Raw genomic sequence first — 27,937 nt, 5'->3', positions numbered from 1 at the left:
CTCTAAAAGGAAAGAAGTGGTGGTTCCAGTTGTTTATTTTTAGCTTGGATGCAGCATGGCTGTTGAGAAAGAGAGTATCGGCAGAACAACTGACATACTGCGAATTCCGTAGAATGATTGTCCAACAATATCTGTACAAATATGGGGCAGCTCCTCAAAAACTCGTGCAGGTATTGAATGTGCGAAAAACAAGCAAAAAGAAATCGGATTCGACTATACATCTACCAGTGGTTTGCTCACAGAGACCCTGAATTTGAAAGCCATGCATGTCGCTTCAATTACTTCTGTCCAAAAGTATAAAATCGAACGAACCTTTAAATTGAAAATTTCAAAAAGTACAAAAACCTAGTACTAAGTGATTTGTTCATATCAAGTAATTAAAATTACTCGTTACTATTAAGTTTTGATTTTTAAACCTCTGTTTCAAGTGAAAATTATTTCACACAAAGCCGTCGCCGTCGCCTCTCTAATAGCGTAGAAGTTAACGATGCCGGTTTTCGATCCAAAGTAAAATATCTTTTGAAACGATGTCAATTTAAAATCAACCATAAAATGTCTCGTATTAAAAGCATCCTACGTCCAAATGGACATCAGGTTATTTATAGAAGAACATTCCCTCAACAACTATCTCGAAGGATTAAGTAAACACGTAATCCCGAAGGATATAATATTCGCATCTCGCATATCAAATGGTAGAATGTGCATTTATTTATCATGAAAAGCATCAGTAGACAGATTTATTGAAGAAATGAGGCATATGATCATAAAAGAAAATGTGTTACACGCTGGATTAATAACTCCATCAACTCGCTTAATATTATCTAACGTATGTCCAAGCATACCTTGTAACATAAGTAAAGAGGAATTGAAAAAACTGGGGTTCAATCCAGTATCAGATATTTAATATTTATACGTAGGACCAGTCAATACTACTTTTAGTAGTATTGTAGTACTTTTAGTAGGATTGACTGATCAGACAAGTTGTTGTAAACCTCATATCGAATCTTCATAACCCAAAACAAAACATACCAACTTTACTCAAATTACTTCCAGCGAAACACCGAACACCCTCCCTCAATACACCACATCCCAAAATTCAGTGACTAGCCTAGTTCAACAAAATGGCACCTGTACCGTCGCCTACTTCAGATAAAACTATAACTACAGCACACATACCAACTCAAATATATCTAGTAACTGAAACAAATGCTTTATATTTCCCTAGCCAATCCCACATTCATTGGTACCCTTGAAGGTGAACCAAAAAAAAATAACTTTCATCTTTGTAAAACCCATTCTCCAATTAAAGAAAAAAATTAAGACGTATAAGAAAGACAGCATTCATCTTGCAACATTACTAGAACCTACAGACCATAATTGGATAACCAAACTCAATTACTGGGCTTCGACCAAGTAGTGGAATGCATTATTAGACACATATAAATCTTAAGGAAGAATTATACTTGACTGTGGTGCCATAGTTCACGCTTCTACTGTCCGACTGCTCCGACTCCGACTGCGTGCTATAAATTGTTGCAAGAGGCGTATGGGGACAATTCTCTATTTCGTGCGCGTGTTTTTGAGTGGTGTTAGCGCTTCAGTGAGGGCCGAGAGAGCACTGAAGATGACCAGCAACCAGGTCGACCTGTGACTGTTTCAACTCCGGAAATAGTGACCAAAATGAACCGCGTGCAGATCGTCGAATGAGCATCCGGATAATTGCTGAGACTGCAAAGTTGGTGCCCAAAAATCTGACCAAAAGCTCCTGACGTCAACGGGTCTGCTCAGATTTCCTTGAAAGGTTAGAAAAGTTAGAAAAATATCTGCTTTGAAAGGGTCCGATTTGAGTATATGGAAGCAGTAAAGCAAAAAACGGCAGAGCTCCTAAAGGCGCTTCGATCAATGGAAAAAACGTATGGAAAGGTGTATGACAAGGGGAGGGGAGTATATTGAAGGGGGGCATTCGAATGTAGAATAATTTTTATAATAAAACCCTTTTTTGTAACCAGTCTCGTTATTTAATAGCCAGACCTCGTAAGAAGTAAAAATTAATTGAAGTAACACTTTAAATGAATGAATTTGTGTTACAGCTGAAATAAAGTTATCATTAAATTCTGTCTAAACAAGTAACTTTTCGAAATTACTTATTCGAGACGTCTTGTTAGTTGTGGATTCCCTCTCACCGCATTTTTCTATAAAGTAGAAATAAAGTTGTATCATCGAGTTAACTGAGAAGTTGTTGTTTTGATACTTTCTGAAATGTAATTATTTCCATTTATAATTTAAAACTCTATTAACATTGCCTATATACTTGTTGCTACCGTTAAAACTATAATTCAAACAACTCATTCCATGATAAAGAAAATGGAATATAGTATCGAAAATTATTTTCTCGTCACCTTGATAACAGGAAGATTTTTCAAATACAAAAGGTTTAGTACTATGTTTCACTCCGTGTATTGGTACTATTTTCCAAAACTAAGACAGTTTGATGAAAATATTGTATGATTCAATTCTAACTTCTATTTGGAAAAAATAAATCGTTATAAGCTTTCAAGAATAAAAATTAGATACTTTTTTTTATATTGAGTGTTCAAAATGAAAGCAAAACCAGTGTAACTTTTTTTGTATTGTTATTCATAATGTGTGAAAGCAATAAATCGTTAATAACAAACAAATATTTGAGATTAGAGCAAAGTGTGATACATTTTTGAGTTCTACTTCTCAAACCCTTTCCAAAGAAGTATCACACGACCCCTTTGCTATTTAAAAAATTTGAGAAAGTGACTGTCCAGGGTAAGGTGTGAGAGGGGTGACAATTTTGTATGTATAGAACAAAAATAAAAATTGATGAGTTCGAGGATTTTTCATTTTTGTCTATTTATATAATAACGAAGATCCCTATAGGGGGGAAGAATTAATATCCGCACCATACATCTAAAAGAAAATCGTGTTACATTATTTATAACTCAAGCCGAACCGATTCGGATTAACTTAGAACCAGGATAAGGACTTTTTACTCCGTTCCCGTGGGACGTGACAACGTGGTATAACAAAACGTAACAAACAGGAAAACGAAAAATTTATCAGTAAAAACATTATTCTAGCACTCTAGCCATTCATTTGTTGGTATAACAAAACGCAACCCACACGGAATAACAAAACATAACTCACAACTCTTTGACTCGTTTCTTGTGGTGAGTCAATCCACGTTCCATTCATTTCCCTTTTTTTTAAAACTAAAGTTCATTTGATACTTGATTCGGATCCGGATTCCTAGTGGCTTCCATTCTGTTATTCTTTTAACTTCACTATTATTTTTCATATTGATAGCCTGTCACCTTGTCCGATTCCACGATCTATATCGAATTCTTTGGTCCCTCGTAATTACATCATCTTTCTGGTGAGATTTTCAATACCTGATATTTGGTAATAATATTTTGGATACCAAAATATTGGAAGAGTGTGGCCAGAAATAGTTCGACTCACCAAGAATATATAAACTGATAATACTTGACGAAAAAGATACAATAAATATTTACTAACGCGAATTTAATGATTTTCCGAATATCTTCTTTATGTATTTGTAAGTAAGTCTTGTGTGGTTTAAGATTAGTGATTGCATCTTGGCAACAAACACGTCTAGCATCAAATCAATGCACGTGTTTCACCGTTTTGTTTTAAAGTTACTGGTTGAGGAGTGAAAGTTTTATTCTGGAACTCTGTAATGAATAAATAATGATTTGATCCAGGAGAAGGATAGTATAACAATTAAGTGAAAATGGGGCATCACAGGAGAGCGGGATTTTCCTCCTCTCGCTTTTCTGAGACGATGGAGACGTTTTGGGAAATACTATGAGAGATGCCGAAACCATATACAGTGTAACCGAATGTCCCATTCTCCATCTTGCTTTTTTTTATGAAGTTTGTATTCGAAAAATTAGAAAATGTCTAGAAAACAATATATTTCGTAAAATATCTTATTTCTTCGTTTTTACTTCAACTTGTCAATGCTTGATAGTAATATATTTATTATCATGAATTTTTATCTACACAGATTTTTGTACTTTAAGTTTAAATGCTTTCAAGCTTTAAACTAAATTAGACACTAATGAACGTGAATAGGGTCTTTGGCTCGCAATTTTACTTGGAAATTCCTCTTATTCACTACAGATGAACAGTGAAATTATCTTATATCCACTCATCCTTTTTATCAGTTAATACAATAAAATATGAAGAGTATAATATTTATAATCATCATTCAAAATCAGGACGGAACAACTGCAATGAGAACAGATCGAGACTTTAATAATGAGACTTAATTGACGAAAACGGGACGAAATTTTCGCTACTCTCGTTTAGTTTGAAAAATACTTGCTACTTTGCGAGAAATGTATTGCGCGTTATTTTTATTCGAGATTAGACGAATACTAGTAGCGTGATAATTAGCACCTTGAGTATCAAACCTCAGATACCTTTTCGATATATATATATATATATATATATATATATATATATATAGTCAATCTTATTTAGAATATTAAAATTAATATCGAAGAAAAATTCGTGAACTTAAATTTTCAGATAATTGTAAAAATACACAAAAGAAGGTTTATAAAAGAATTTGAATCTATACTAAAAATTATAATCGGCAATCTTGATTCTCAAGAAGAAGAAAGAATAAATGCAATTTTAGAACACAGTGTTAGTGATCAAATAATAAATAGTATTGCATGCTACAAATTAAATTATATTAGAGTACGTTAAAGATTCATATATCCAACAATTCATTCTTTCATTGCACTATTTAAATTCAAATCAGGCTCACTTCTTAACTATAACCTGAAGTCTGAACAAGAAGTTTCTGAAAAATCGCATAGAAACTTCGCTTACCACGTAAACTGCTCCCAAGGGCATTACCAAACACGCCACCATTAAGTCAGCGACGGCCAAGGAAACTATTAAATAATTTGCAACATTCTGCAAATTCCTTTCCAGAAGAATTGCTGCAATCACGAACACGTTGCCTGAAATCAAAATAACCTTTTTTAATAAAATTTCTTCTGTAAAACTGTTCATTGTAATTCAAATATGAGTAACCCCCTCAAAAATTCATAATCTCGTGACCTGAATGTTACAGTATCAAATTGTCCGGTTTTTCTTATTGTGTCATGTTGGTGATATTGGTAATTTGACTGCAGGTGCGAAAGAACTAATTAGACAGATTAAATTATAATGTAAGTTTACTTTACTAAAATGTTATTTAATGAATGAGGCGATGAAATATTTTTCGCGTATATGTAAGTAGATTAAACGTGATCCTGTTCAAAATTACTATTTCTTTTATTTTTGTTCTTCTGCATAAATGACATTTCACCTCAACTCTGGCAGTTATCGAAGTAATCTATACTGATCTGTACCCACACCATAGTTGCTGATTATATGAGCCACATAATTTATTGTATTCAGGAGATGCTAACATTTCTTTTGAATAAGCATCAGTTGAGCAGTTTCTTAAAAAATCTTTATAAATGTTTCCTTAGGACAATGATATACTCTATCTACATCAGGCATGTTTTTTGACGTCCGGGATACCTTCGATATGCTTCAGAATCATCTGGTGTCTGATTAGACATTTCCTGAGTATCTTTAGAGAATAATCGAGGATTCTTTGGAGATATATAAGGTGGAGAATATTTCGGCTGTGGTACAAAATGGATTTTTCGTCGTATCGCGTTATGGAATCCGACCTATGATGACTTTCACAAGACATCTTTCATCTCCGAAGGAGAGAGAGAAGCTGTAGGGGAATATTAGTGCAATGGAAACGTATAGTGCGATTATCCGCAAAATTTGAGCTTAATGACCTCGAGTTCAAAAGCATTGTTTTAATCTAGTTCCAAAATATAAAATTGAAGAAGTGCATGCCAATACAGGCACGGGAGACGAAACACCGATGTATTTGGATACTTGGAAAATCCTTTCACAAAAAATGAGAAAGTAATATAAACAAAACACATAGGAAAATAAGTTTCACAAAAGTCACATAGCTTGTACATTCACTCGCTTTGCACGTTCGTATCCAGAAGCTAGATTTGTTCAGTAAAACTTTTCTAGACTTGTTTTTCATCATACTAGCTCAATTATATGTTACAGGAAGTAATTTAAATGCGAAATGTCTCAATTAACATTCCAACAATGAAATAAATTCAATACGTTTATGAAAATAGAAAATCTTGTATGATCATACTCATAACATTTAATAAAGACACTATTGAACAAAAATACTAACGTTACTTATATTCTCACATCATTCCGATTAGTTATAGAGATATCATAGGATATTATTTTGCTTATACCAACTTTGTATTCATTTATTTCCGTGAAAAGACCCATCACTAAGTTTTATTAGCATAAACCATCTCGCTTATCATTCTTCACAGAAAAAAAAAAGTCCTTCGAGAATTTCAGAGTTTGAAATGTCAAAAGAGGTGTTGTGGATGGCACGTACCGAGTTTTTTAAGAAAACAAAATGCAAGACTTTTCCCATTATTTTAATCCTATCCTGAAGAGGATCATTTTGAATACCTTTTGTTGATGAATGTAAGTTGGCAAGTAGCTTAAATCCATTTTAAGCTAAAGGGTAACGACGTAAATTAATGCAAATACAGCGGAAAAGATACGGGAAGCGTGAATTTCGGAGTAATTTAGTTACCATATCTCTTGCTATTCATTTACCGAAACACACATTTCGAAATGAGGTTACAATAGTATTGAGGCAGGAATATCATTATAATCTTTATGATTGAGATAGTGGTAGGATAAATAATGACTAGGTTTGTTTAAAACAAAGCTATTATAAGGAGTTCCTTGAGATTCGTAATAACAAGATGCCACTCTAGCATCCCCGTTGGGTTTAAAAGTTTAACATTCAATTTTCGAGGGAAATTTCAAAGGCTGACCATTGTCTGTTACATTTGGATCCTTGTGCTAGCTGAACAGAATCCATGGCACCATGATGTCTTGTGCTACATCCTGTGATAAAGAAGAACTATCTATTAAACTACATTTTTTGTAACTAATCTTTATGAACGTTTTATTGAGAAGGTGATTAAAAAACCTTTTACTCAATATTTGCTTTTCTGATGAGGGCAGAAAATGTTAAGGATTGTATTGCGGAGTCATTTTTTAGCCAAAAAATTGAAATTGAGTATCTTTATTTTTGTTGTTAGAACATGCTATTCGAAATTAATAGAAACGAAACCTCTTTATTTGGTTGCTGGCTACGATGGTTTGGTACATTATTGTTTGCGAGAAGCCACTAAAATCCGTGAGGGGTGTTTTAATAGAGGTGCAAAATATGAATGTTGAGAATTGGCAGATTTAGTAATTATTTCAATCCTACAAGTGCAACAAAATTGGCCTAAAAACCTGGTTTTTCGCGCACATGGATAAGAATTTATAGGAATTGTATTGTTAGGCAATTTTTTGCCCCAAAATTTGACCAATAATAATAGTAATAATTGATAACGGGTACTCAAAATTGATGTCTCTCACGTCCTTAGAATTACAGTGTAGCTGTAAGGCTAGAATAAAGATTCCTCTGAAAAACGATTGGAAGTAGAGGCTTTATTGAATAGCTTGCAATATTAATAAATTTAACACATCTTTATTCCTTTTTGTAGGGTTATTTGAAGAGGAAAAAATTGTGAAACAGAATCTGCTGTTTTGGAAAAACAACGATGACTAATAGTACTTGATGGCAGTCTCATAACCCTTGAAATGTTCCAAAACGTTTGTATGGAAGTAGACGAATATCATTTTGAGCATCCATTTCAATTATTTCAATTATTATATTGCTTCTGCAAAAATGTTTTCAAAATGACATTATTGAACCGTAGGTTTCATTTATAAAGAACTTTGCACTCCAAACTGAAAAAAGCTTCTTCACAAAGACGATGTGTTCTCATGTTATTAATTATTTTAAATAATGTGACATCAAGAAAATTATTATCCATCAAAAATTATAAACAGCATATTCAAGAAAAATATAAACACATATAATCAATTAAGAAACAAAACAGAAACTAAACATGAAAATGTAAAACATTTTTCTTTACTATACGTATAAGGACATTTCCAATAACTACCTACATATTACAATAAAAATGATATTAGTATAAGCCATAAAGGACAAAATACATTTTACAAATATGTCACTAAACTGAAATCTAAAACACCCAAAAAAAGTAGTAATATCATTTATCAAATACCTTCTAATGATTGTGACGCAGTCTACATCGGACAAACATCTCAGTATTTAGGTAATAGACTAAAAGGTCATCAATACGATAAAAAAATAAAACTTCACTAATGAACCACGAAATATAAAAAAACATAAATTCAATTAGCTATAAAGATTCAAAAATTCTTGGAAGGGAAACTAATAAACGAAAACGAGAATTTTTAGAAATGATTCACATTCATAGGGTTGAAAATACAAATGATAAAAAATATCTAAATAATTTAAGTAAAATTTATATCTCTATTTTGTAATTTTTAATACAACTACAAATATATTGAATAATGGCTGGTGTATATTTTTGAGATGTAGAAAAATATAAAAAAAAACATAAACATACTAAAAGGTTTAAGAAATAAAAAGGAATATATATATATATATATATATATATATATATATATATATGCATAAATTTCTTCAATTTCACGTTTCGACTTTTCTTTAAGTCTTTATGAAAATATAAAAAGAAAAGTCGAAACGTCGAAGTTTATCTTTCCTCCAAAAATTCAATTGACAGTTTTAAGTGCCTTGAATAATTTCGGACGGGAAATATACATATATTGACAATTACCAGATTTAACTATATGCATAATAGTCAAGTGCTAAACACCCATAATATTCTGTTAATGTCATTTTAGAATCAACATAACAATTATATACCCGTATATAGTATTATTAACACAATCCTAACTACCAGCCTTAGTTAAGCGCCAAATCATTAATGAGCTTGTTTTTTACTCAATCTCCTATAAAAAGTTGTCTGTTCAAACATACCCCTTATTTTATTTCACAAATTGGCAGTGTTCGCTGTAAAATAATTGGATGTCTAATAATACTTTTCTCTACATCTTTCTGGTTAATGAGAGCAATAAAGCAAAAAATATAATGTGAGTATATATCTAACAAATTTATTTGTTGCCATCTATAAAACCAAATATAATATCGCTATCTGAATTTTGAAAGACTGGTTAGGTTGAATTTTTTCCAGCACATCCGTCCATAAATATAGTGGTTATAGACCGGATTTCCGTGTGCCCTGTCGTTTTGTTTTGACAAGTTAATGAGCTGTCTCACTAGTTTATTAACGCTCATGGCTAAAACTCACTGAACTTGAAAGAGTTAATTATCAAAGAGGATTTTGAGTCAATATTAAATAAAAAATTGTTGCCTGATGTCCTCGCTTTTTGTGTTACATTAAATTAATTAGATCTTTCCAAGTAAGGATCTCTTATATTGTAAAAGCTGTTGCCTAACAATCTGGGAAATATTTCATTAAAAGCACTAACTAACTAACTAACATAACTAACGTATTTAAAAAAATATTGTACTATAAGGTATTTAGTAGTCAATAAACACCAAATATTTTTATTTTATCTAGTTCTTCATATCTTTGAGAGCCAGAGAAAGGATATTATTGTATTACTGTCAATTTGTAAAGCGAACGACAACAGTCCGATGAATTATAAATTTCAACTTACCTATAACGGTAACAAGAATCATAAGCCCTAAAACGATTGACAATACTCCCATGAGAATAAGATCGGTTAGTGGTTCTCTGTCCTCGATATCCAAGAAAGTGTTGTTTGTGGTGACGTTGTCGACGATGGTCGTGTTTGAGGAACATGACAAGTTAGAGCAGTTCACTTTGTATAACGCTTCCAACGAAGTAGCATTTGTAGGCGTAGGGAATTGCAACATTACTGGAACAAAAAAAAAGTATCAGTAGAATGATAGTAATTACACAAGTGGAAAAATTATTTTCAGCTCGCTCAAAAACACATATCTGCCTGAGGCGTATTATTTTAAATGTGAATATGCGCATCATATTTATTTTCATTATCATGAGTGTCTCTGAAATACAGAAATTATACATTATTCCAATTATCCAATGATTTGTATCAAGAATATTAACAATGATTGGAAGTTAATTATAACATGATTTTAAACATATAACCAACTAGTTATGTCTCTTTCAGTCATTGTCATTCGAATAAAGCGGATTTTTCAACGTATACCTTTTTGAAAATAGTATGAAAACCCCCATTCATTATAACAATAATAAAAATGGTAATTTGCAAAAAATTTTGTATATTAGTAGATCAGTGTATTGGATTCTTGTAGAATGTAGAGAAATAAATGTTTTGTGGCATAGTCGGTAGAAAAATGAGAACAAGTAAATTGTTTCCAATTTATTTATGTTTGAAGCAGTCATTATTTGTGAAATGTCAGTTTACTATCTCCACTCTGCCACTTAGCTTAATGAGAATTTCATCTTGCTCTTGTCGTTAACACGAACACAACCCATACGGAGGAAACAGAGGCGGTTAATGAGAAATGAAATTATAATGGCTTCTGCGTGCCGATAACTAAATTTTTTGGTGAATTTTATGATATTTTTCATCATTTTGATATGTTTCTAGTGATGGCATTTTCCAAAAATATAGCATATATAAAAACAGACATGAAACTCTGAATGATTGAACGATGTATTGAGACACTGCACATTTTTCATTTTATTTGATATCAGCCATTATAAATTCCAAAATTAATGATATCTAAAGCAGAATAATGTAGTCCCAGTACGTAGTATTCAAGATCTGAATATGTTCAGTATTTACTAGTATTAAAACTAAAACAATGTTTCCAATTATGGATTAAATTTTCATTCATAATACAGTTTAGTCAAAAACATCGATGAGCTACAAATACCATAATGGATGAATTGGCTCGTAGGGTCCAAAGGTAAACAAAATGTTGATATAGTATGTTTTTTTTTTCAAAATGTGTTTGGTTCTCCGAAATCACTGAGCAATTTATATAAAGAAGAAGTAATGGCCCGCCATTGATTGAATTACACATTATGTATCACCACTTCAACTTTGAGAACTTAAATCTCTATTATAATGCAACCGAAATGATTATAAACTCATTTGAAAAATATAAAAGTTTTATTAGCCAAATATTTCTCCCGAATATGGAACTTTTTTTTCTCATTTGATCTACCACATGAATAATTATTCTGGCCCGTATAAAAATAGACCAAACCAGCATATCTTAAGCGGGGTGGCAATTTATGTAAAAAATTCTATGAACGCAGTACCCATAAAATTAAAAACTAATCTAGGCTGTCGCCTTGTGCAACAAGAGCGCTAGCCGTCCACTTTGTCTCTCTGGCCTCCTCATAAACAAAAATTGTTTTTATGAAAATTAACAGGGACATGTGGAACTTATGTCTTTTTTGAAAAATATTAGTTTTCAGAGTTTATAAACTGGATTGAACAAAGATAGGTACTTTGGAATCAATAAGGATAGTTGTTCTGTATTTTCTGTTATATAATTTAGTTTCAAGTGTATTAATTCGCGATTCACACTATATCCTACTTCCTTCAACAACGATATTGAAACAAATTAGAATATCAGATCGATTGCATAATATTTGATAATGATTCTTAATATACAGCTTTTCAATTCTGGGTCGAGTATGTAACGGAACATTACAGGATAATTGAAATTAATTAAATTTGTTCGTCGATACCTCACTGGATTAATGAGAAGAAAATAAAAAGCTTTCCTTTCTTAGAAAATAAAATTATTTTCCCATGTTGCATTATAAGAATAAAATTATTTTTGGTTTGAATTTTCGTCTAGTTTTATTTTCATTTGAAATGTGCGGCCCAAAAATACATACGATACTGTACCAAATTTTAATACCTTCAATATACTCAATATTTTCAATAGTTCTCACATGAATATTGGAAATTAACTCCAATACTGTCAGCTATATCTATATTCAATTCCAATGTAAACTGAACTTTTCATTATTGTCTGTCTCTGTTTATATTTCAAATTGCAGTTCGCGGATATTCTACAATGAAACGAAATTATCTTGTATCCACTTTTAATGGCACATAATTCTGTTAGTTCCGTCAAATAAATTTGAAACTACAAACAAGAGAGGATTTTACTATTTTGTGTAGTTTGATAATATTGTTGTCCGGCAAACAAATACCGTATAAAAAACTCAGTATCTTTCATCTATTGATTACACTGGAAAACAAAATTAAAATTTCGTCGTGCCCCACGAACTCGATGATTGTTAATACAAATTAATAATGAAAAATAGATTATATACCAACAAACAATAACCTTTGAAAACCAAAAAGATCTATTATGAATTTACGATTTAGGATTTTTTGACGAAATTAGCTTTTGGAGAGTCTCTTTTTAACGACTAACTATGATCAAGGCAGCATTCGTGGCTTGATGGAACCTTCCAGTGTCATTGCTTCTTAATTCTCAAGAAAACAATTCTAGAAGTGAGCCTAACAAATGAATCTTAATTTTTTTTCAAATACCGATTCAACGAAAATACCCTCTGTTATATTTGCGTCACTTATTTGCAATTCATCGTCCGAAGTAAATTGCACTTAGGATTAATTTAATGTGTTATGATGGACGAAGAAATTCAGATGACTCTACAAGAGAAAAATATTTCATATTCTCCTGTTCAGGGTTTAAATATATTAAAGTATGGCATATTTTTCAATGTTTTCTTTTATTTTGACCAACTCATTCACAAATAGAACAGCAGATTTTGCTATTACTAAAGCTAAAGTCCGAATAATAGGGCAAAACCTTTGAAATCACCACATATTTTTCTCTATAGTTCTAAAATAGATTATTTTAGTTTCATGATGTAGCAAATTTCATTATTTGGACAAAGATTCAAGATCCTAAAATTTCTGCGTGATTTCTTGACAAATTCAAGTCGCGAGCCAAGTCGTTTAGGAATTCTTGAGTTACCAAGTGTGCCCATTACGTTTCATTGGTCTTTGCTAATTTCAAATATTCTGATTTACTACTTGAAGAATTAAAAATTTGATTGGTACTACCTATATATATGCTTCGTTATGAGATTGGATATTGAAAACTACTAACGTACCTTTTATTAATAGTAACTTACTGTTCATTCTTGTACATGATACGAGGGCTGCTACTTAAGTTTTGAGATATGGCATATTAATATGTCAAATCTGATATTGCCATTATAATGTTTGACATTTTTAATGGTGAAAATACTCGTACTTGGAACGTATTGTCATTCGAGTACTATTTGAGTTGTTTACTAATACTTAATACATTCATCTTGGTCAAAAACTAGAATTAAATCGCAATGATTTTCTACGACTTTCTCGCTTTGCCTCGCTTTGACTTTTGTTGCTCCGTGTTACGCTGGTTTTCCGAATCCAATTGTGGTCGTACTTTGTTACAGGATGGATTTTGTGAAGGTTGTTGTGCCAGAAAAAATCGATGCTGTGCGTAAACTGGGCATCAATTTCACTTGCATACATTCTATATTTCATGAACATTTGGCTGTCAAAATTTAATCGCGGTGCTTCAAAAGACAATCAACTGTATGGGTCTTCGAAGAAAATGGTCGCCTTTTCGGAATACTGCGAGATCTCACACATCATTTAAAACAAAACCAATTTAAACATTGAAGTGACGGTTCATCTGCTAGTCCTTGTTTAGCACCCAATAATTTCTTCTTACTCCCGCCGATCAAAAATAAATTGAGATTTCAACGTTTCTACACCTGAAGAAGCGGTTGATGCTTTGAAATCACATGTTTTGGAGGTACCTCAATCCAAATTGAAAAATTCTTCGATAATTGGTTCAAAGGCATGCAAGGGTGTATTGATCTTAATAGAGAATTTGTTTTTATCTCAAATCTCAGGTAGCAACTATCGTACTCCTAAAAAGAATATGTTGGATTGATTATAATAAACTTAACAGAATACGATATACCACAATATATAACAATGAAACTTATTTGTAAATTGGGTTACTCTTACTTTTTATATACATTATATACATATTCCATTTTATGTCATGATATATAACATGATTTCTGATATTCTCTGATATTTAAATTATTTATAAGTAGTATCTGAACTCGCGTTTTGAGTTATCTGGACCGTTGTATACAAGAGCAAATTCAATTTACTTACATACAAGTTTTCAACAAAGTATGTCCAATCAACAATTTTACATTAATTTGTTGAGTGTCGGAACCCGAATTTTGTACGCCTTTCACGGAAAATTTTGCTTTTATTCGCAAATGTTAATGAAGATAAACCTTCGATGAAATCAAATATTATGAATTATTCAAATCATTCAATGGAATAATAAAGAAGCAAATATTTAACATAACTGTCGCAATCCAATATTTTCTTGTTTCAATTATTCAACGTTAATTAGGTCAACTGGATGCATCTGTGATATTTATTACAACAGGCTTTAGCCTCAGACGCAGGCATTTATCTTTTGCGTTCATTAAAATGTGCTTCGTACAGTAACGAATCTAGGAATAATTACTAAAAACTTACTATAGAGAAAAGATACCGTGATTTATTTCTTTAAAATAAACTGGAAGCTAGAGGCTTCTTAAGGCATTATTAAATATGCAACGAGTACTTTTCACTTGTTAATATCAATTTAGACGTGCATAGTTACCAGACACATATATATTGTATCCTTATGCAAGATTGTAGCGATAAAAGAAGTATATTGAATAAGTTTCCATTCCAACCCTATAATTACGTTTGTCAAAGACCCGTAGTCGTGAACATCAAACACAATTGAATTTCTTTGTTCTGACGATACATACATCAATTAAAAAAAAACTCTCTCTTGCCATTTGGTAACCCTCCAGAACTTTCATGAACTATAATTTCACAGTATAAAGATATTCTCCAATTATGAAGAATAGTTTTAGAAGGAATATGGAGAAGGTTATTTTTAGAAGAGTAATAGTTTTGAAATTTGGTAATTAACATGAATTGTATCCAAAACAATAGTATTAAATTTTTTTCACTTTTCAACCGAGTCACAATTAACATTTGACTTTGTGAAGTTGTGCCACTAGTTTTTGGATCCCCTCATCAAAGACCAAAGTCGTCATAGTATTTGAAGCTCTTTCTACCAGAAAGTTTTGTTAACATATGAAAGTCTGATAGTGCTAGGTCAAGGCTGTATGCGAACTTCTTCATCAACTTTTGTGTCAACAGTATTTATTCATGAACATAAGTTTTTGACTACACATCATTTTCCTCATGAACATCAACAAGCTATGAGTGAATTCATGTGTGTGTGTGTGTCTGTAATTATACTTTCAGCTTTTCTTTCAAGCTTATCTCAGACAATTCTCCAATAAACGTTCCTTCAATGGTTCTGAGAAGTAAACAGAAATCCCGGCGTATAGAATCGATTATTATCGTTTACCTATCGTCTGAAATGTCCCTAATTAGTTTGTATCCCTGAAATGTCCATTGTGTCGGTTTTCGATAATACCGGAAGATAAAGGACGGTAGGCAAATTTGGGTTGTGTATAAATGTGTCACTATTGGTTTGTCAATGGATTACGTCGACCTTAGAAAGACAATATCCCATTTATATATGGCTCAATTTTGATACAAGCTAATTAAAAGAAATAATTGGAATTTTGGAACAAGAACAAATATTTTCAATTTGGTTGAGGTGTAAATAATAACACCGCAAAATATTAAGAAATATTACTGATTTAGACTCATATGTGAACATTTAAACTCTTCGCCCGACTCCAATTTGAAAGATTTATTTTTGTTGGGCCACAAATTAGAAATACTGAACACACTGACGTCGGTTTTGATAACCAAGTTATCGTCTTCAAATATTAAAGGTAAACTATAACTCATTAACTTGACCTGCCTTTTTATACTAAATGTTTTCCACAATTGAACTTATTTCCGCGTAAAACAATTCCAACGGGCAAATACCATTTCGACAGAAAATTACACATTCATTCCTCAACTAGTAAACTATAGAAAGGGCTGTGGGGAATAAGCCTTTTGTCGCTGTCGCTCACTTTTATATTTATTCTTCTATATTTTAAATGAGCTATGAACCAGACATTAGCAGACCTCTTAGTGTGCGACACATACTTCTTCTTCACAATCATTATAATTTATTTCATAAATACCACTATTCTCCAAATCCAACAATTCCTTCAATGTATTGCTGGATTTATAATAAAATTTCAAACTCCCTCTGGTAAAATGCCGTACAATTCCTTTCTATAAACATAATTGAAAGCTACCACAGCAAATTTTCCTTTTTATTTTTTCATTTTGTTGGTGAATTCAGAGACATTTCTTAAACCATTAACAGTTAATTAATAAAGGGACAATTTATTGGCAGAAGTGCAGTTTTTTCCATGAAATTGGCCTAAACTATATTTGAGCTGTCTTAAATATCCTCAAAAATAATGTTCTTAGGAGATAATGAACTTCCATCAATACATTCGAAATCTGTTTTTGCAATAGCAATTGTTATGAACTAAGTGAGATATTAACTAGCAAAAGTAATTTGAAAATGTAATATGGAAGATGTAGCGGAAAACTGAATTTAAAAGGGAAAACGCAACAATCAACTATTAATGTAAATTAAAGCCATCACATTAATCACCCGTTGTAGTAGTAGTTGAATTTAAGTTTCATTTATACAAATATTTAATGTGTGGTTAACCTTAATGAGAAGATTCTCAGTTTAATTGTAGAATAATACATAAATATATTTAAATGGTTAGTAAAGTTTGCGCGTTGAAATTAATTGATATTTGTGAGTTTGTTAACTTGAAAGGCTTGTCGAGCTTAGATTTCAACCATTTAAGTATAAATTTATTTTTTTTCTCTAATGGCTTGGGCTCATAGGTTGTTTGGATGAAATAATATAATTAAACTTCAAAGAAATTTTTCATTTTTAAGTTAGATACGTATAACTTAACGTTTCGTTTCTTGGGAGCTTTTTCAAAAGAATAATTAATATATGATGATTAAAATATTTGTAAAATAGATATAAACATATTAGTAGATATCTTAAAAACATACTATTAGAATCAATGTATTTAGGTCGAAATTTCAATAAAACGATATTTTAGCAGATAGATTAAAAAAAACTAACTAATCAATTTATGGTAACCCAAGTTTGGTATAACATTTAGTTTTTATTTTATTATTGATTTTAATAAGTCTAAAAAATTCATTTTGTTGTTGTTTTCAATTTGTAAAGTGGATTGGATACTTGGGAAAATTTATTATAGTTATTAAGAAATGTATTGCATTTGTAACTAGGAATTACCGCTAAACAGTCGTCAACGTATCTTTTGAAAAACACTATACATCTACATCCATCTACATCCCCTATACAAACCAACTATCAGAAAAACCGGAATACATTTTATTGAAACATAACATCACCATGAATTTGACCTTAAAAAAACAAAAATTTTAGCTCATGACACGAAATACCAAAAATTATTAATCAAAGAAATGATATATTCCCATATATATTTATATATATATATGTAATATATTCCCAATTATTCTGAAGTTCCACAACTGTTAATTTCCATGACGATAAATATCTTGCTAGAGGTAGAGTAGTGAAAAAATTGTCCATTATCATATTTTTTTCGGATCTTTTATATTGTACTCCTCAATATTTTGCTTGCTCTTGCACTTTGATTCATTTGATCATTTGACCTTTCAATGGAATTCAACGGGACTTGAATTTCATATTTTTCTGAGTGTCATGTAATATATTGAATAAGTTTAGTCCAACTTCGGGTTTTGTACGGTTGTTTATCCATTATCGTCAAACCAAATGAATCTCAGTATATTACCAAATCTATTGATTCTCTAAGGAAATCAGTATAATGGATAAGAAGCTCATCTCAACACATTTATTGAGTGTGGGTAGTTGTTGAATTATACACATCAACTGCTTTGTAAATGTAACGAACAATTCCATAGTAAAATCTCTTTTGAATGTTTCACTAATTAATAACGTTTCTGTATTTCTTTGTTGTCAAGATATTTGCTGAAGAAAATTTAGAGGCGGAGTTTATATTGGATGGGTGGTATTTTAGACCAAACAGTGTTGTCTGTGATGGTAAATGTTGTGGTCACAATTGTAACGGTTTTAGTAGACACGATTTTTGCGCAAACATTCACCTTCCAACGTTGACTGAACGCTGGACGAAGGCTGAAACCTTACCTGCACTTACTTATAGAAATAAAAACGTGGCAAAAAAGTGATTAACAACATACAACAGATATAAATTATGTTAAAATAAACTAGATGTTACTAGAAACTTTGGTTTTTCATACAAAAAACGTACGATTCACACGCAAGAGGATAAAAAGTGTGTGTAATTGTACAAGTGTTGGTTCCAACTTAGTCCCAATGCTGGAGACTCTTTAAATTTACTTTTAAGTATAGAAATCATTCTCATAATCCTCGACAGGGATATCTTCTTCCAATAGCTCAATGAAATCTCCATTTTTGCCTTAAACAACTAATCTGTTATTCATTTAATATTAGGAAAAGAGCGTTTTTAAGGGTATTAAGTAAACTTTCCATTTAAGCTCATAGGGATGAGAAAAAATTGACATTCACAAAATTTTCATAAAATATTCAAACGTCCAGTTCAAGTCTATTTTAAAACTAACCGTTTATAACAACTGCCAAGACATTTTTTCTATTCTTCTACCTCCCCTCTTACTTGTACAACTGGGTATTTATTCACAGGGTTTTTGAAGAGCTGTAATCGAGAATTATCAATGAACAATTTAACTAAGCGGAAAACACTGAGAGGAGAAATTTTCAATTGAATTCAAAGAATATTGTAAATATCCTGGATAGCAAAGGTTCATTATTGTACAAATCATTCAAATGTGAAATCAATTCATGAGAGGATTAATTTACTGTATATATACACCCCACAAAAATTATCGCATCACTGGTATTTTGAGATATTTTAATAAATAATTTTAGTTTTTTGGGAAAATCTGTATATGTATCAACTTAATAGATATTTCTGGTTTTTTATCATGGGCAAAAATATCACAATTTCTTACAAATTTTTTTGGAAGCAAAAATGCTCGAGTAAATCATATCTGTCTTGGAGAATGCATTGAGATCGAAAACTTTCTAAACAAATTGTGCTAATTTTATAGTGAAAATTTAAATTTATTTTGTTAATAATGGATGTGCCTCAACGTTTAACAAGACATGTGACGAATGAAGAAGCTGCTAAAATCATCGCGCTCATACAAGATGGTCGCAGTCAATGATACTTCGCCGGGGTTATTGGAGTTCAACAAAGCACCATATCCAGAGTTGTTATTCGCTACCAAGAAACAGGGCAGCTAACCAGAAGACCCGGACAAGGCCGCGGAAGGGTAACTTCGGTAGTAGATGATCGTTATTTTACGTTAACGGCGTTAAGAGTTAGGCATACCACCGCTCGAAGGCTGCAAACAGATCTGTTGGCTGCTCGTGTTGTCCGAATAAGCCTACAAACAGTTCGAAATAGGCTGAGAGACCAGGTATACGAGCCACAGTGCCAGTTAGAGGTCGACGTCGTTTTACCAGAGAACATCGAGTAGCAAGATTGGAATTTGTTCGACAACACGCAAATTGGAATATTCAAGATTGGTCCAATATTTTATTCACGGATGAATTAAGATTTTGTCTGTACTCATCAAATAGGCGTGTACCAGTATATAGAGGACGTGGTGAACGATCAGGTTAATTTTTGTCAAATTGAAAGCTTTGGTGATGGCTCTATCATGGTTTGGGGAGGAATTTCTTTGGAGGGTCGCACGGAGTTAGTAACAGTGAATGATGGTAGACTAAATGCTGACAGGTACATAACCAATATCCTAGATCCCCCTGAATTGGCCTGCACGTAGCCCGGACCTTAACCCAATAGAGCGTGTCTGGGACCATCTAGGATGACAAATTCAGCAACATCCGGCACCAATAAGAACACTAGATGACCTTCAAAATGTTCTTTTTAACTTCTGGGAAAACATACCGCAAGGATACGGCCAGAACCTGTTTAGAAGCCTTCCAAGATGAATGGAAGCTGTAATTAGAGCGAGGGGCGGCAACACACGCTATTAGAAATTCATTGACTGGTTTTAGTTCAAGCACCGGTCATTTTGTTGTATAGATGTTTCGTACAATTGTACATTTTGTACAATGTGTTGCCAAAACAGGCAACACATTTAAAATATTTAAAAAATAATGAAAGATACGATAATTTTTGTGGGGTCTATATTATTGTTTCTTCAAATTACTGTATGGAATGAATCATAAGTTTTAAATTAATTTATTTAACTGTGTGTATCGGATACTTTTTCAGTGTCTTGAAAAAACTCGTAAGGAGATATCCAATTATAATTTTTTACCAGATTTCCACTCCTGTTTTAAGAGTTTGCTTGGTTGCCATATTTTGTGACACACTGAAAAATGTACACATTTGATTTTTGAAAGATGAATTTTCAAGGACGATAATTGTTAAATACTATATCCCTTTCACGTGTCCAATTTATCGTATATTCTGTTCATCTGTAAGCAGAAATACTATCTTAACTTATGAAAACTCATTTACCTTGTGATGACATGAAACAATTAGATCCAGGCACCAAAAGTAGAGTTGTAACTCCCTGAAAGTTCGAGTGGAAATAAGGTGAAAGTTTCCTTTTTTGACTGGCTCCAATAACCATGTCTATTCATCTGAGACTGAGTGTTGCCAAAGATTTTTATCTGGAATAAAAATAATAAAATAGTATTCTCCTTTGAGTGGAAAACGTTATTGTGAAAATATCTGGAATACATGTTTGTTCAGACGTGCTTGAACGTATATGACATAATGGAAAACTGAAAATATATAGGTATAGGTTTTTTACATATTAAACATTACGCTGATTTGAGGTGATCGAGAGTTTTGTGTGCATCGTAAGTTGTCTGGAACTTCTCTACTCTAATTGAGACACTATATATTTTTACAAATTTCAAAGAAGCTACAATTAGTAACCCTATCTTCACAGCGTTTTGCTAACTTAAATTGACGAACGATCAATTTGTTTGAGAAACAATATTGAATCGTGAAAATTGTATCTTTATTGAGAATGAAAATGTGATCATATCACTAAAAGAAATTTGTCGCTATTTTTTCTTCAATTGAACCTTGACTTTTCACGGAAAAAATACGTACAACATGAATCAAAACGTCAAATCAGACAATAAATTTAAATACTTTTCATCGCATGTCATAGAAAGTTCAGTTTATAGATTCAAGGATTCCTTAATGGAGATTTGATTGAATAATTATGGATTCATGAAGCATATCACAGAAACGCAGCCCGAACCTGTCTGGTTTTTTAGGACAATACCTTGACTCACCCATCCAACTCATTAAACCCTTGATGCCCTTATGAATAATTGAGAAAATTTAGATCATTTAGAGCATAGAATATTGCGGATAAGCCAATAGTCAATAATGGAGATGATGAAGTGAAAGGTTAGGTATTCTTATTCACGAGATTTATAATTGCTAGGCTTATCATTGTAAATTATTTCAGAATAATATAGCTGAAATCATTTCTATCCTGTACACGTTTTAAAGAATATAGATTTATTGTACAGGATCAACTTCAGTAAACAGATTGTTGAGCAGCTTGTAACTAACATTCCTATGTCCCACTTTTCAAACAGTCAAAATCAAAATTCACTCATGAATCCACATGAATCGGGTCCAAATATTTATGTATATAGTATTATATAGGGTGTTCATGATTTTAATTAATTAAAGTATAACATGAAGCTGTTGATTTTGTAATTGCGTATATCTGCTGAAAACGCCGTTAACAAAATTTTCAAATTATAAAATACCACATATTTTTCTAAATCGGCAGAATGGAAAGACAAACAATCGCCTGTTTATAAGTGAGTAACTTTTCTCAATATTATGTGCAAGAGTTTCCTATCATAAGCGATACTCAGAACATTTGTTCGACTAACATCAAAGAATGTTTGACTGAGACTTTGTATATGGTTCCATACATTTATATTTTGATATAGGTCTTTCGTAGTAACAAGGTTATTATTGTCATTTCATTTTTGATTTGTGTAACTGAACACAATGCCAAATGTCTGAAATACATGAAGTTTGAATGCGACCAACAACTTTGATCAAAATATACTGCTTAAGTACATTAGAAAATTATTGTTATTTCTACTATCTTTTCTAGTTTATTTTATTATTCATTAATTCAACTAATTCCAATCAACTAATTTTGTATTTTGTACTAAAATTTCTTCGACTTTCATCTGTTGTTATTTGGTTTATATTGAAGAAATTCAACTAACCTTACTAATATTAACTAATCAATCCAAATCTAACTTATCAGAAATAATTGATTATGATTTTTTATGAAAAACAGAAATAATATAATTCAAACTATTGTAGGAGTGTAAACGTTCTCCATGTGAACATATTTGTGGTATTTTCTGCAAAAAAATTAATTTTAAATAGTCTAGAATATAGTAATGATGAAGTAAGTGAAAAAGAAACATCATATGAACTTGACATTATCCTCCACTATGATAGCATAAAGGATACAGTGGACGTAATAGATCAAATGACAGCAGTATACTTCCCAAATGAAAGACGAATAGATGACTAATGGAAGTATTCTACCATTTGCTGGATAAAGCAGCTATAAACGGATTAGTAAATCCAAATGGTTACGCAGGCTGCTTGGATGTCCGAAGAAAGGTTCTGTAAGATTTGTGTAGAGAGCTGGTAGAATAAAATATCGTGCGCCGATACAAAACTTTACCAAATTTAAGAAAATCTATAAAGCAAAGTCTGCGTATTACGAGAAGCAGAGGCTGCTATTAGTGAATCTTGATCGATTTTGGGGACGTTGCAGCCATTGTGAACGAAGGAAATATAGAAAAAGGGTATGAAGGGACATGAATTTGTATGTTCAGAATATTCTATGAAACAAACACTTCGCAACGATTGTTAAATGATATAGTTTATTTTTGTAATATTTCAAGCAGTAATCAACACTTTGCATTTTGAGTCACTAGAACATACCAACTTGCAACAGGTACTCGTAGCTTCAAAGCGCATACATATGTACCCCATCAGCCGTTTAAGTAAGTTGTATGGCTTACCCTTACGAGGGTTCCAAATGTTTCACACAGATTTCGAATAAATAAATTGTTCTTTAGCGAAAATTTAATAGAAATTCGGGATGTGCTGCAAATACCTGCAATTCCGAATGATTCCGAAAGACCAGATCTGAATGGTTTAAATCTGTTGAATGCACTGGACACTCCACAGATCTACTTTCAAGCCATTCAATCGTCAGAAACTGATTGCTTGGTACAGTAAGTGGTGTGCAATCTTGTTGAAAAAACAAAATGTTCCCTAAAATACCGATGACCAAAGTTGAATGAATTCAAATAACTCATATTCTCTTATGAATGGATGAATGGTATACAAAGTGATAGAGGATGTAAATTTACTTTTTAATTATGTTGCCGTGCAAAGAATGGACCATTACGGAAAAAGTTATTTCCCATATTTTTGTTACATTATAGGCGCTTGTGAAGAGAATTCAAAATTTCATTTACACAATTAATAAAATACAAAATTATTTCTTCCTCATGAAGATTAGTTGCATCGCTACCTCTATATCTGACTTTAATGTCTTTATATTGAAAATAAACTTTCGAAAGCTTGACAAATTGGGAAGGAGTTGCTATGTTTACTCTCCGGCTATTATTTGAATGCAACTTCAGGATTTATTCTCGTCACGAAGTGTGAATATTCTTGGGTTTGTATGTTGATTAGTATTTATATTTCATTAATTTCTGCCATTTGGCTCCTCACTGGAAGCTTTTTCGAAACAATATGTTCGATAATAACAACAAAACTATGGTTGAAGCATACATATACATAAATCAGACAATATGACAGTGAAAAATATCATTGAAATCAGTACACCCAATCAGTACATTCAACAAAACAATATCATAAGATGACATAATTAATTCAATTTTTATGAATTTGACTAATATTTTTCATATCTTGTTTATCAATAATAGTTTTTTTACCGTCGGTTAGTTGATTGTTAATGTTTGATAATTTGTTTGGATTTTTGTGCCTCTAGAATCAAATTCATTCATCTATGAAGCTGTTGATATATTTTTAGTATATATGTGACCATTTCTAGCTACGTTTGAGCCAATTCATAAATTAAATTATTCGCAATTGAATAAAATGTGAATAAATCCTAACCGAGCTACGAGCCCAAAAAACATTAATTGGAAATTAAATCATATAGCTGAAGAACATTTTTTTCTATGGAATAGTTTTTGTCCAAACAATTAATTCAATAAAAGTGTATAATTAGGTGAACGGTCATCAATTTATCTAGATGGGAAAATTTTCCCCTGCATTTAACGCAAGAGTATGAATAAAACTTGTGTGAGAATCAGTAAAAAATAAGAAATTGTTGTCAATTAATCTATTGTTTTTGATTAAATTTTTAGCATCTAATCTATTATTAATATGATATTGTGTTCCGTAATTTATAATTTCATTATTATTTTGGATATATAACGCTGAAACTTCTAATGAGTTAAGATGTTATAACGAGTAAGTATAAGAAAATTCTGAGACTGGATGAAAATTTTAGTTAAAGTCACGTAAACGAGAAGCATTCTTTTATCTTTTAAAAGCTTAACAAACTTCAGAAAGAAAGATATTATGTTCATTATTTTTATGTATATTTCTGACAAAATATCAAGTTATTACACAGAAAATTCGGAGAATTTCGATCAATATTTTGAGCCAAATTGAGGATTAATTATTCAAGTTGACATAATTGTGATGGCATTTTGAAATAATATTCCCAAATCCGATACGCCAAACAACAAAACTTTATGTTATTCCCACTTTTCAATTCAAGAATCGCAAAGCTCTATTTTGCTTAATTCAGAAATCTACGTAAACATTCACGAGACTCTTATTGGAACCATTCATTTTGGAAAAAGAAACAGGATTGAGTAAACTGTCTTAGTAAAGTTTTGAGTTGCATTGATATCCTTATAGTTGGCCTTTTGTTTGTTTTCTATCCAAAATATAGTCATTCTGATGAATTTAATAGAAGTTTCTTTCAAGAATCATATTTCGAATATTTTTTCAGTGTCATTTCTTGAACTAAACTATACTCAGCAGTGTTCCTGAGGTTATGTCTGATGTTACACTAAGCTTGTAAAGGTGGTTTGAACATCCACAGTTTACCCAAACTCAAATATTTTGGTACTCTTAAATCTACTTTCTATTATTAGTTTATCTAGCATATAATTTGAATGGCGACGATATTCATCGTTATCGAAACACGTATCACACGTGTAATTCTGATTGTGAAATGGTGGTAGAAGTAAATAATGTATTCCGTGTCATATAAATTCCTATTATACCCTGCATAAGTACTAATTTCATGATTCATTGTAAAAACATCCAATTTCTGTAAAGTAAATTAGAATGAAATATTTTGAAAATATGAGCTGTCATTCAGACATAGAAGCTTGATTTTTGGTGGCACTAGAGAACCAAAAATCGAAAAAAAAAAACATTTGAAAGAATATTGGAAACTTCCAGTGAGGCTTTAAAAAAATATCAGTTCAAATTTCTTTTTCATGAAACCAAATAATTAGTTATAAAATTTGGTTGGAAATAATAAAAATAATGAAACTGTGTGTACACACACATTCAATGAAATATGTTAAGTAAACGTTTTTATATAGTACATCGTTGGGAACATTACAATTTCATCGTAACATTCAACCTCCAAAATAATTATTGATAATTAAAACAGTTCTGGCCGTTTGAATGGTTCATTAAACATAGTGAGAGAGACATTATGATAACACTAACTCTATTGCATTCAAGTATATTATAGACTCGACAGAAATTAATGAAGTGTTTGGTTTAGCTTGGTAAGTTGATTACTTAGAGAATTCTCACTTTAAAGTGTTTACATTCTTTTCAATTGATTTCTACTTATTGAGAAGTCTCAATTAGCTCAAAGGATGGATGGAGAATTTAATTTCGAATTGCTGTTGATTGCCTACTTATTTGTTCTACTTTGGTAAGATACAATTTTCATTTATCTCACGTTTCACTTTTGGATATTTTTATTCCTCTCCATAAATCTAAACGTATCTTTGTCAAGTGATCTAGTACTGGATGTCTAATATTTGTCGGTGGAAATTTTATTACTTTTTACATTCGATATTACCGCTTGATATTACCCTTCTATTATACAAATCAATTCACTGTAACTGTACTTTCATAAATGTTTTCTAATGTTGAAATTATTGAATTTTCGTGAATATAATATTATGTCTGTATGTTTGCTTCACTTCATTTCACTATAATTTGTTTTTCTGTTTATTTTCCATTTTCATCTTACTTTTATTTTCAATAAATATGAAAACACTTGATAGTATTCATATTCGTGAATTAAGCCGTGGTTTAATTTTTCGTATTCTTTTCAAGTAGGCTTGTGTCGCTATTAGACTGTTTGTGTAGAAGCAAAAATTGGATAATAATAAGTAATACATTAGTATACCATTTGTTAACAATTTAGTAATTAACAAGTGTAATAGTTATTTATCAAATAATGCCTAGACATAACGATTTTTCCAATAATGAGATGCGCGATATGAATTGTGTGTTTGCTCAGTCAAATTATAGTGGTCCAGCTGCGGTTCGAAGACATTTACAATTATACCCAAATCGAAGGCAACCCAATTACAAACTGTACCGAAATCTTTACAACCGCTTAGGTGAAACGGGGTCTTTACGCTCTAAAACTGAGCACGGTGTTACAAAAAAAATCACTGCCGATGAAGAAGATGAAATTTAAATTTGTGTCACGGAGATTCCAGATATCAGTACACGCCGATTAAGTCTGCAAACAGGTATAAGCCAATCATCTATTTTTAGAATACTGAAGAGGGAAAAATTGCATCCATATCATTACACTCCTGAATTTCTTACCTCAAAATTTACCTAAGCGTCTACAATTTGCCCATTTTTTGCAAGATAAACAAAATGTTAACCCAGATTTTCTGGATAAAATTCTTTTTACAGATGAGGCAACATTTACCAGACGAGGAATATTTAATTATAAAAATAATCATTTGTGGGATTCTGAAAATCCACATGCTATGAGGGAAACACATTTTCAGCACAAGTTTAAGGTTAACATTTGGTGTGGACCTCTTTATTTAGATTTTCTTCAAGAACATTTATACGAATTACTAGAGGATATACCTCTCGCTTTAAGACAAAATATGTGATTTTTGCAAGACGAAGCACCACCACATTATGTTCGTCAATACTTAAACGAACAGTTTTCGCATCGATGGATTTGTCGTGGAAGTGAGTTTGCTTGGCCACCAAGAGGCTCTGATTTAAATCGTTTGGATTTTTCAATTTGGTCGCAAATGAAGGCATTAGTTTACAAAGAAAAAATTAGAAGAAGCCGCGGATATAATTAAAAATAATAGACAATGATTATTTGATATTAAAAGATCTTTACGAAAGCGGATCATAAAGTGTGTTCAATTAAACGGTGGGCATTTTGAACTCATAGAATTCAAAATTCAATATTGAAATAGACGTTGATAGACATATTAATTAATTGAAATATTGAT

The 27,937-nt window shown here is 31.5% G+C and overlaps 1 protein-coding gene across 2 annotated transcripts in view; it reads right to left on the bottom strand.

Moving 5' to 3' along the window:
• LOC130450793 (5-hydroxytryptamine receptor-like) overlaps positions 1-27,937 on the bottom strand; it is a 251,655-nt gene that overhangs the window by 54,341 nt on the left and 169,377 nt on the right. For both annotated transcript variants that reach the window (XM_056789424.1, XM_056789423.1), the window contains 3 exons: positions 20,802-20,956; positions 9,781-10,002; positions 4,894-5,027 (listed from right to left, as the gene is read on the bottom strand). In XM_056789424.1, the coding sequence (XP_056645402.1) occupies positions 4,894-5,027; positions 9,781-10,002; positions 20,802-20,916 (471 nt within the window). In that variant the 5' untranslated portion in view covers positions 20,917-20,956. The remainder of the gene's footprint in view (positions 1-4,893; positions 5,028-9,780; positions 10,003-20,801; positions 20,957-27,937) is intronic.

This window comes from Diorhabda sublineata, chromosome X (assembly GCF_026230105.1).
Source record: "Diorhabda sublineata isolate icDioSubl1.1 chromosome X, icDioSubl1.1, whole genome shotgun sequence".
In the NCBI taxonomy this organism is placed as follows: domain Eukaryota; kingdom Metazoa; phylum Arthropoda; class Insecta; order Coleoptera; family Chrysomelidae; genus Diorhabda; species Diorhabda sublineata.
This window is presented reverse-complemented; position numbering and strand designations above follow the sequence as displayed.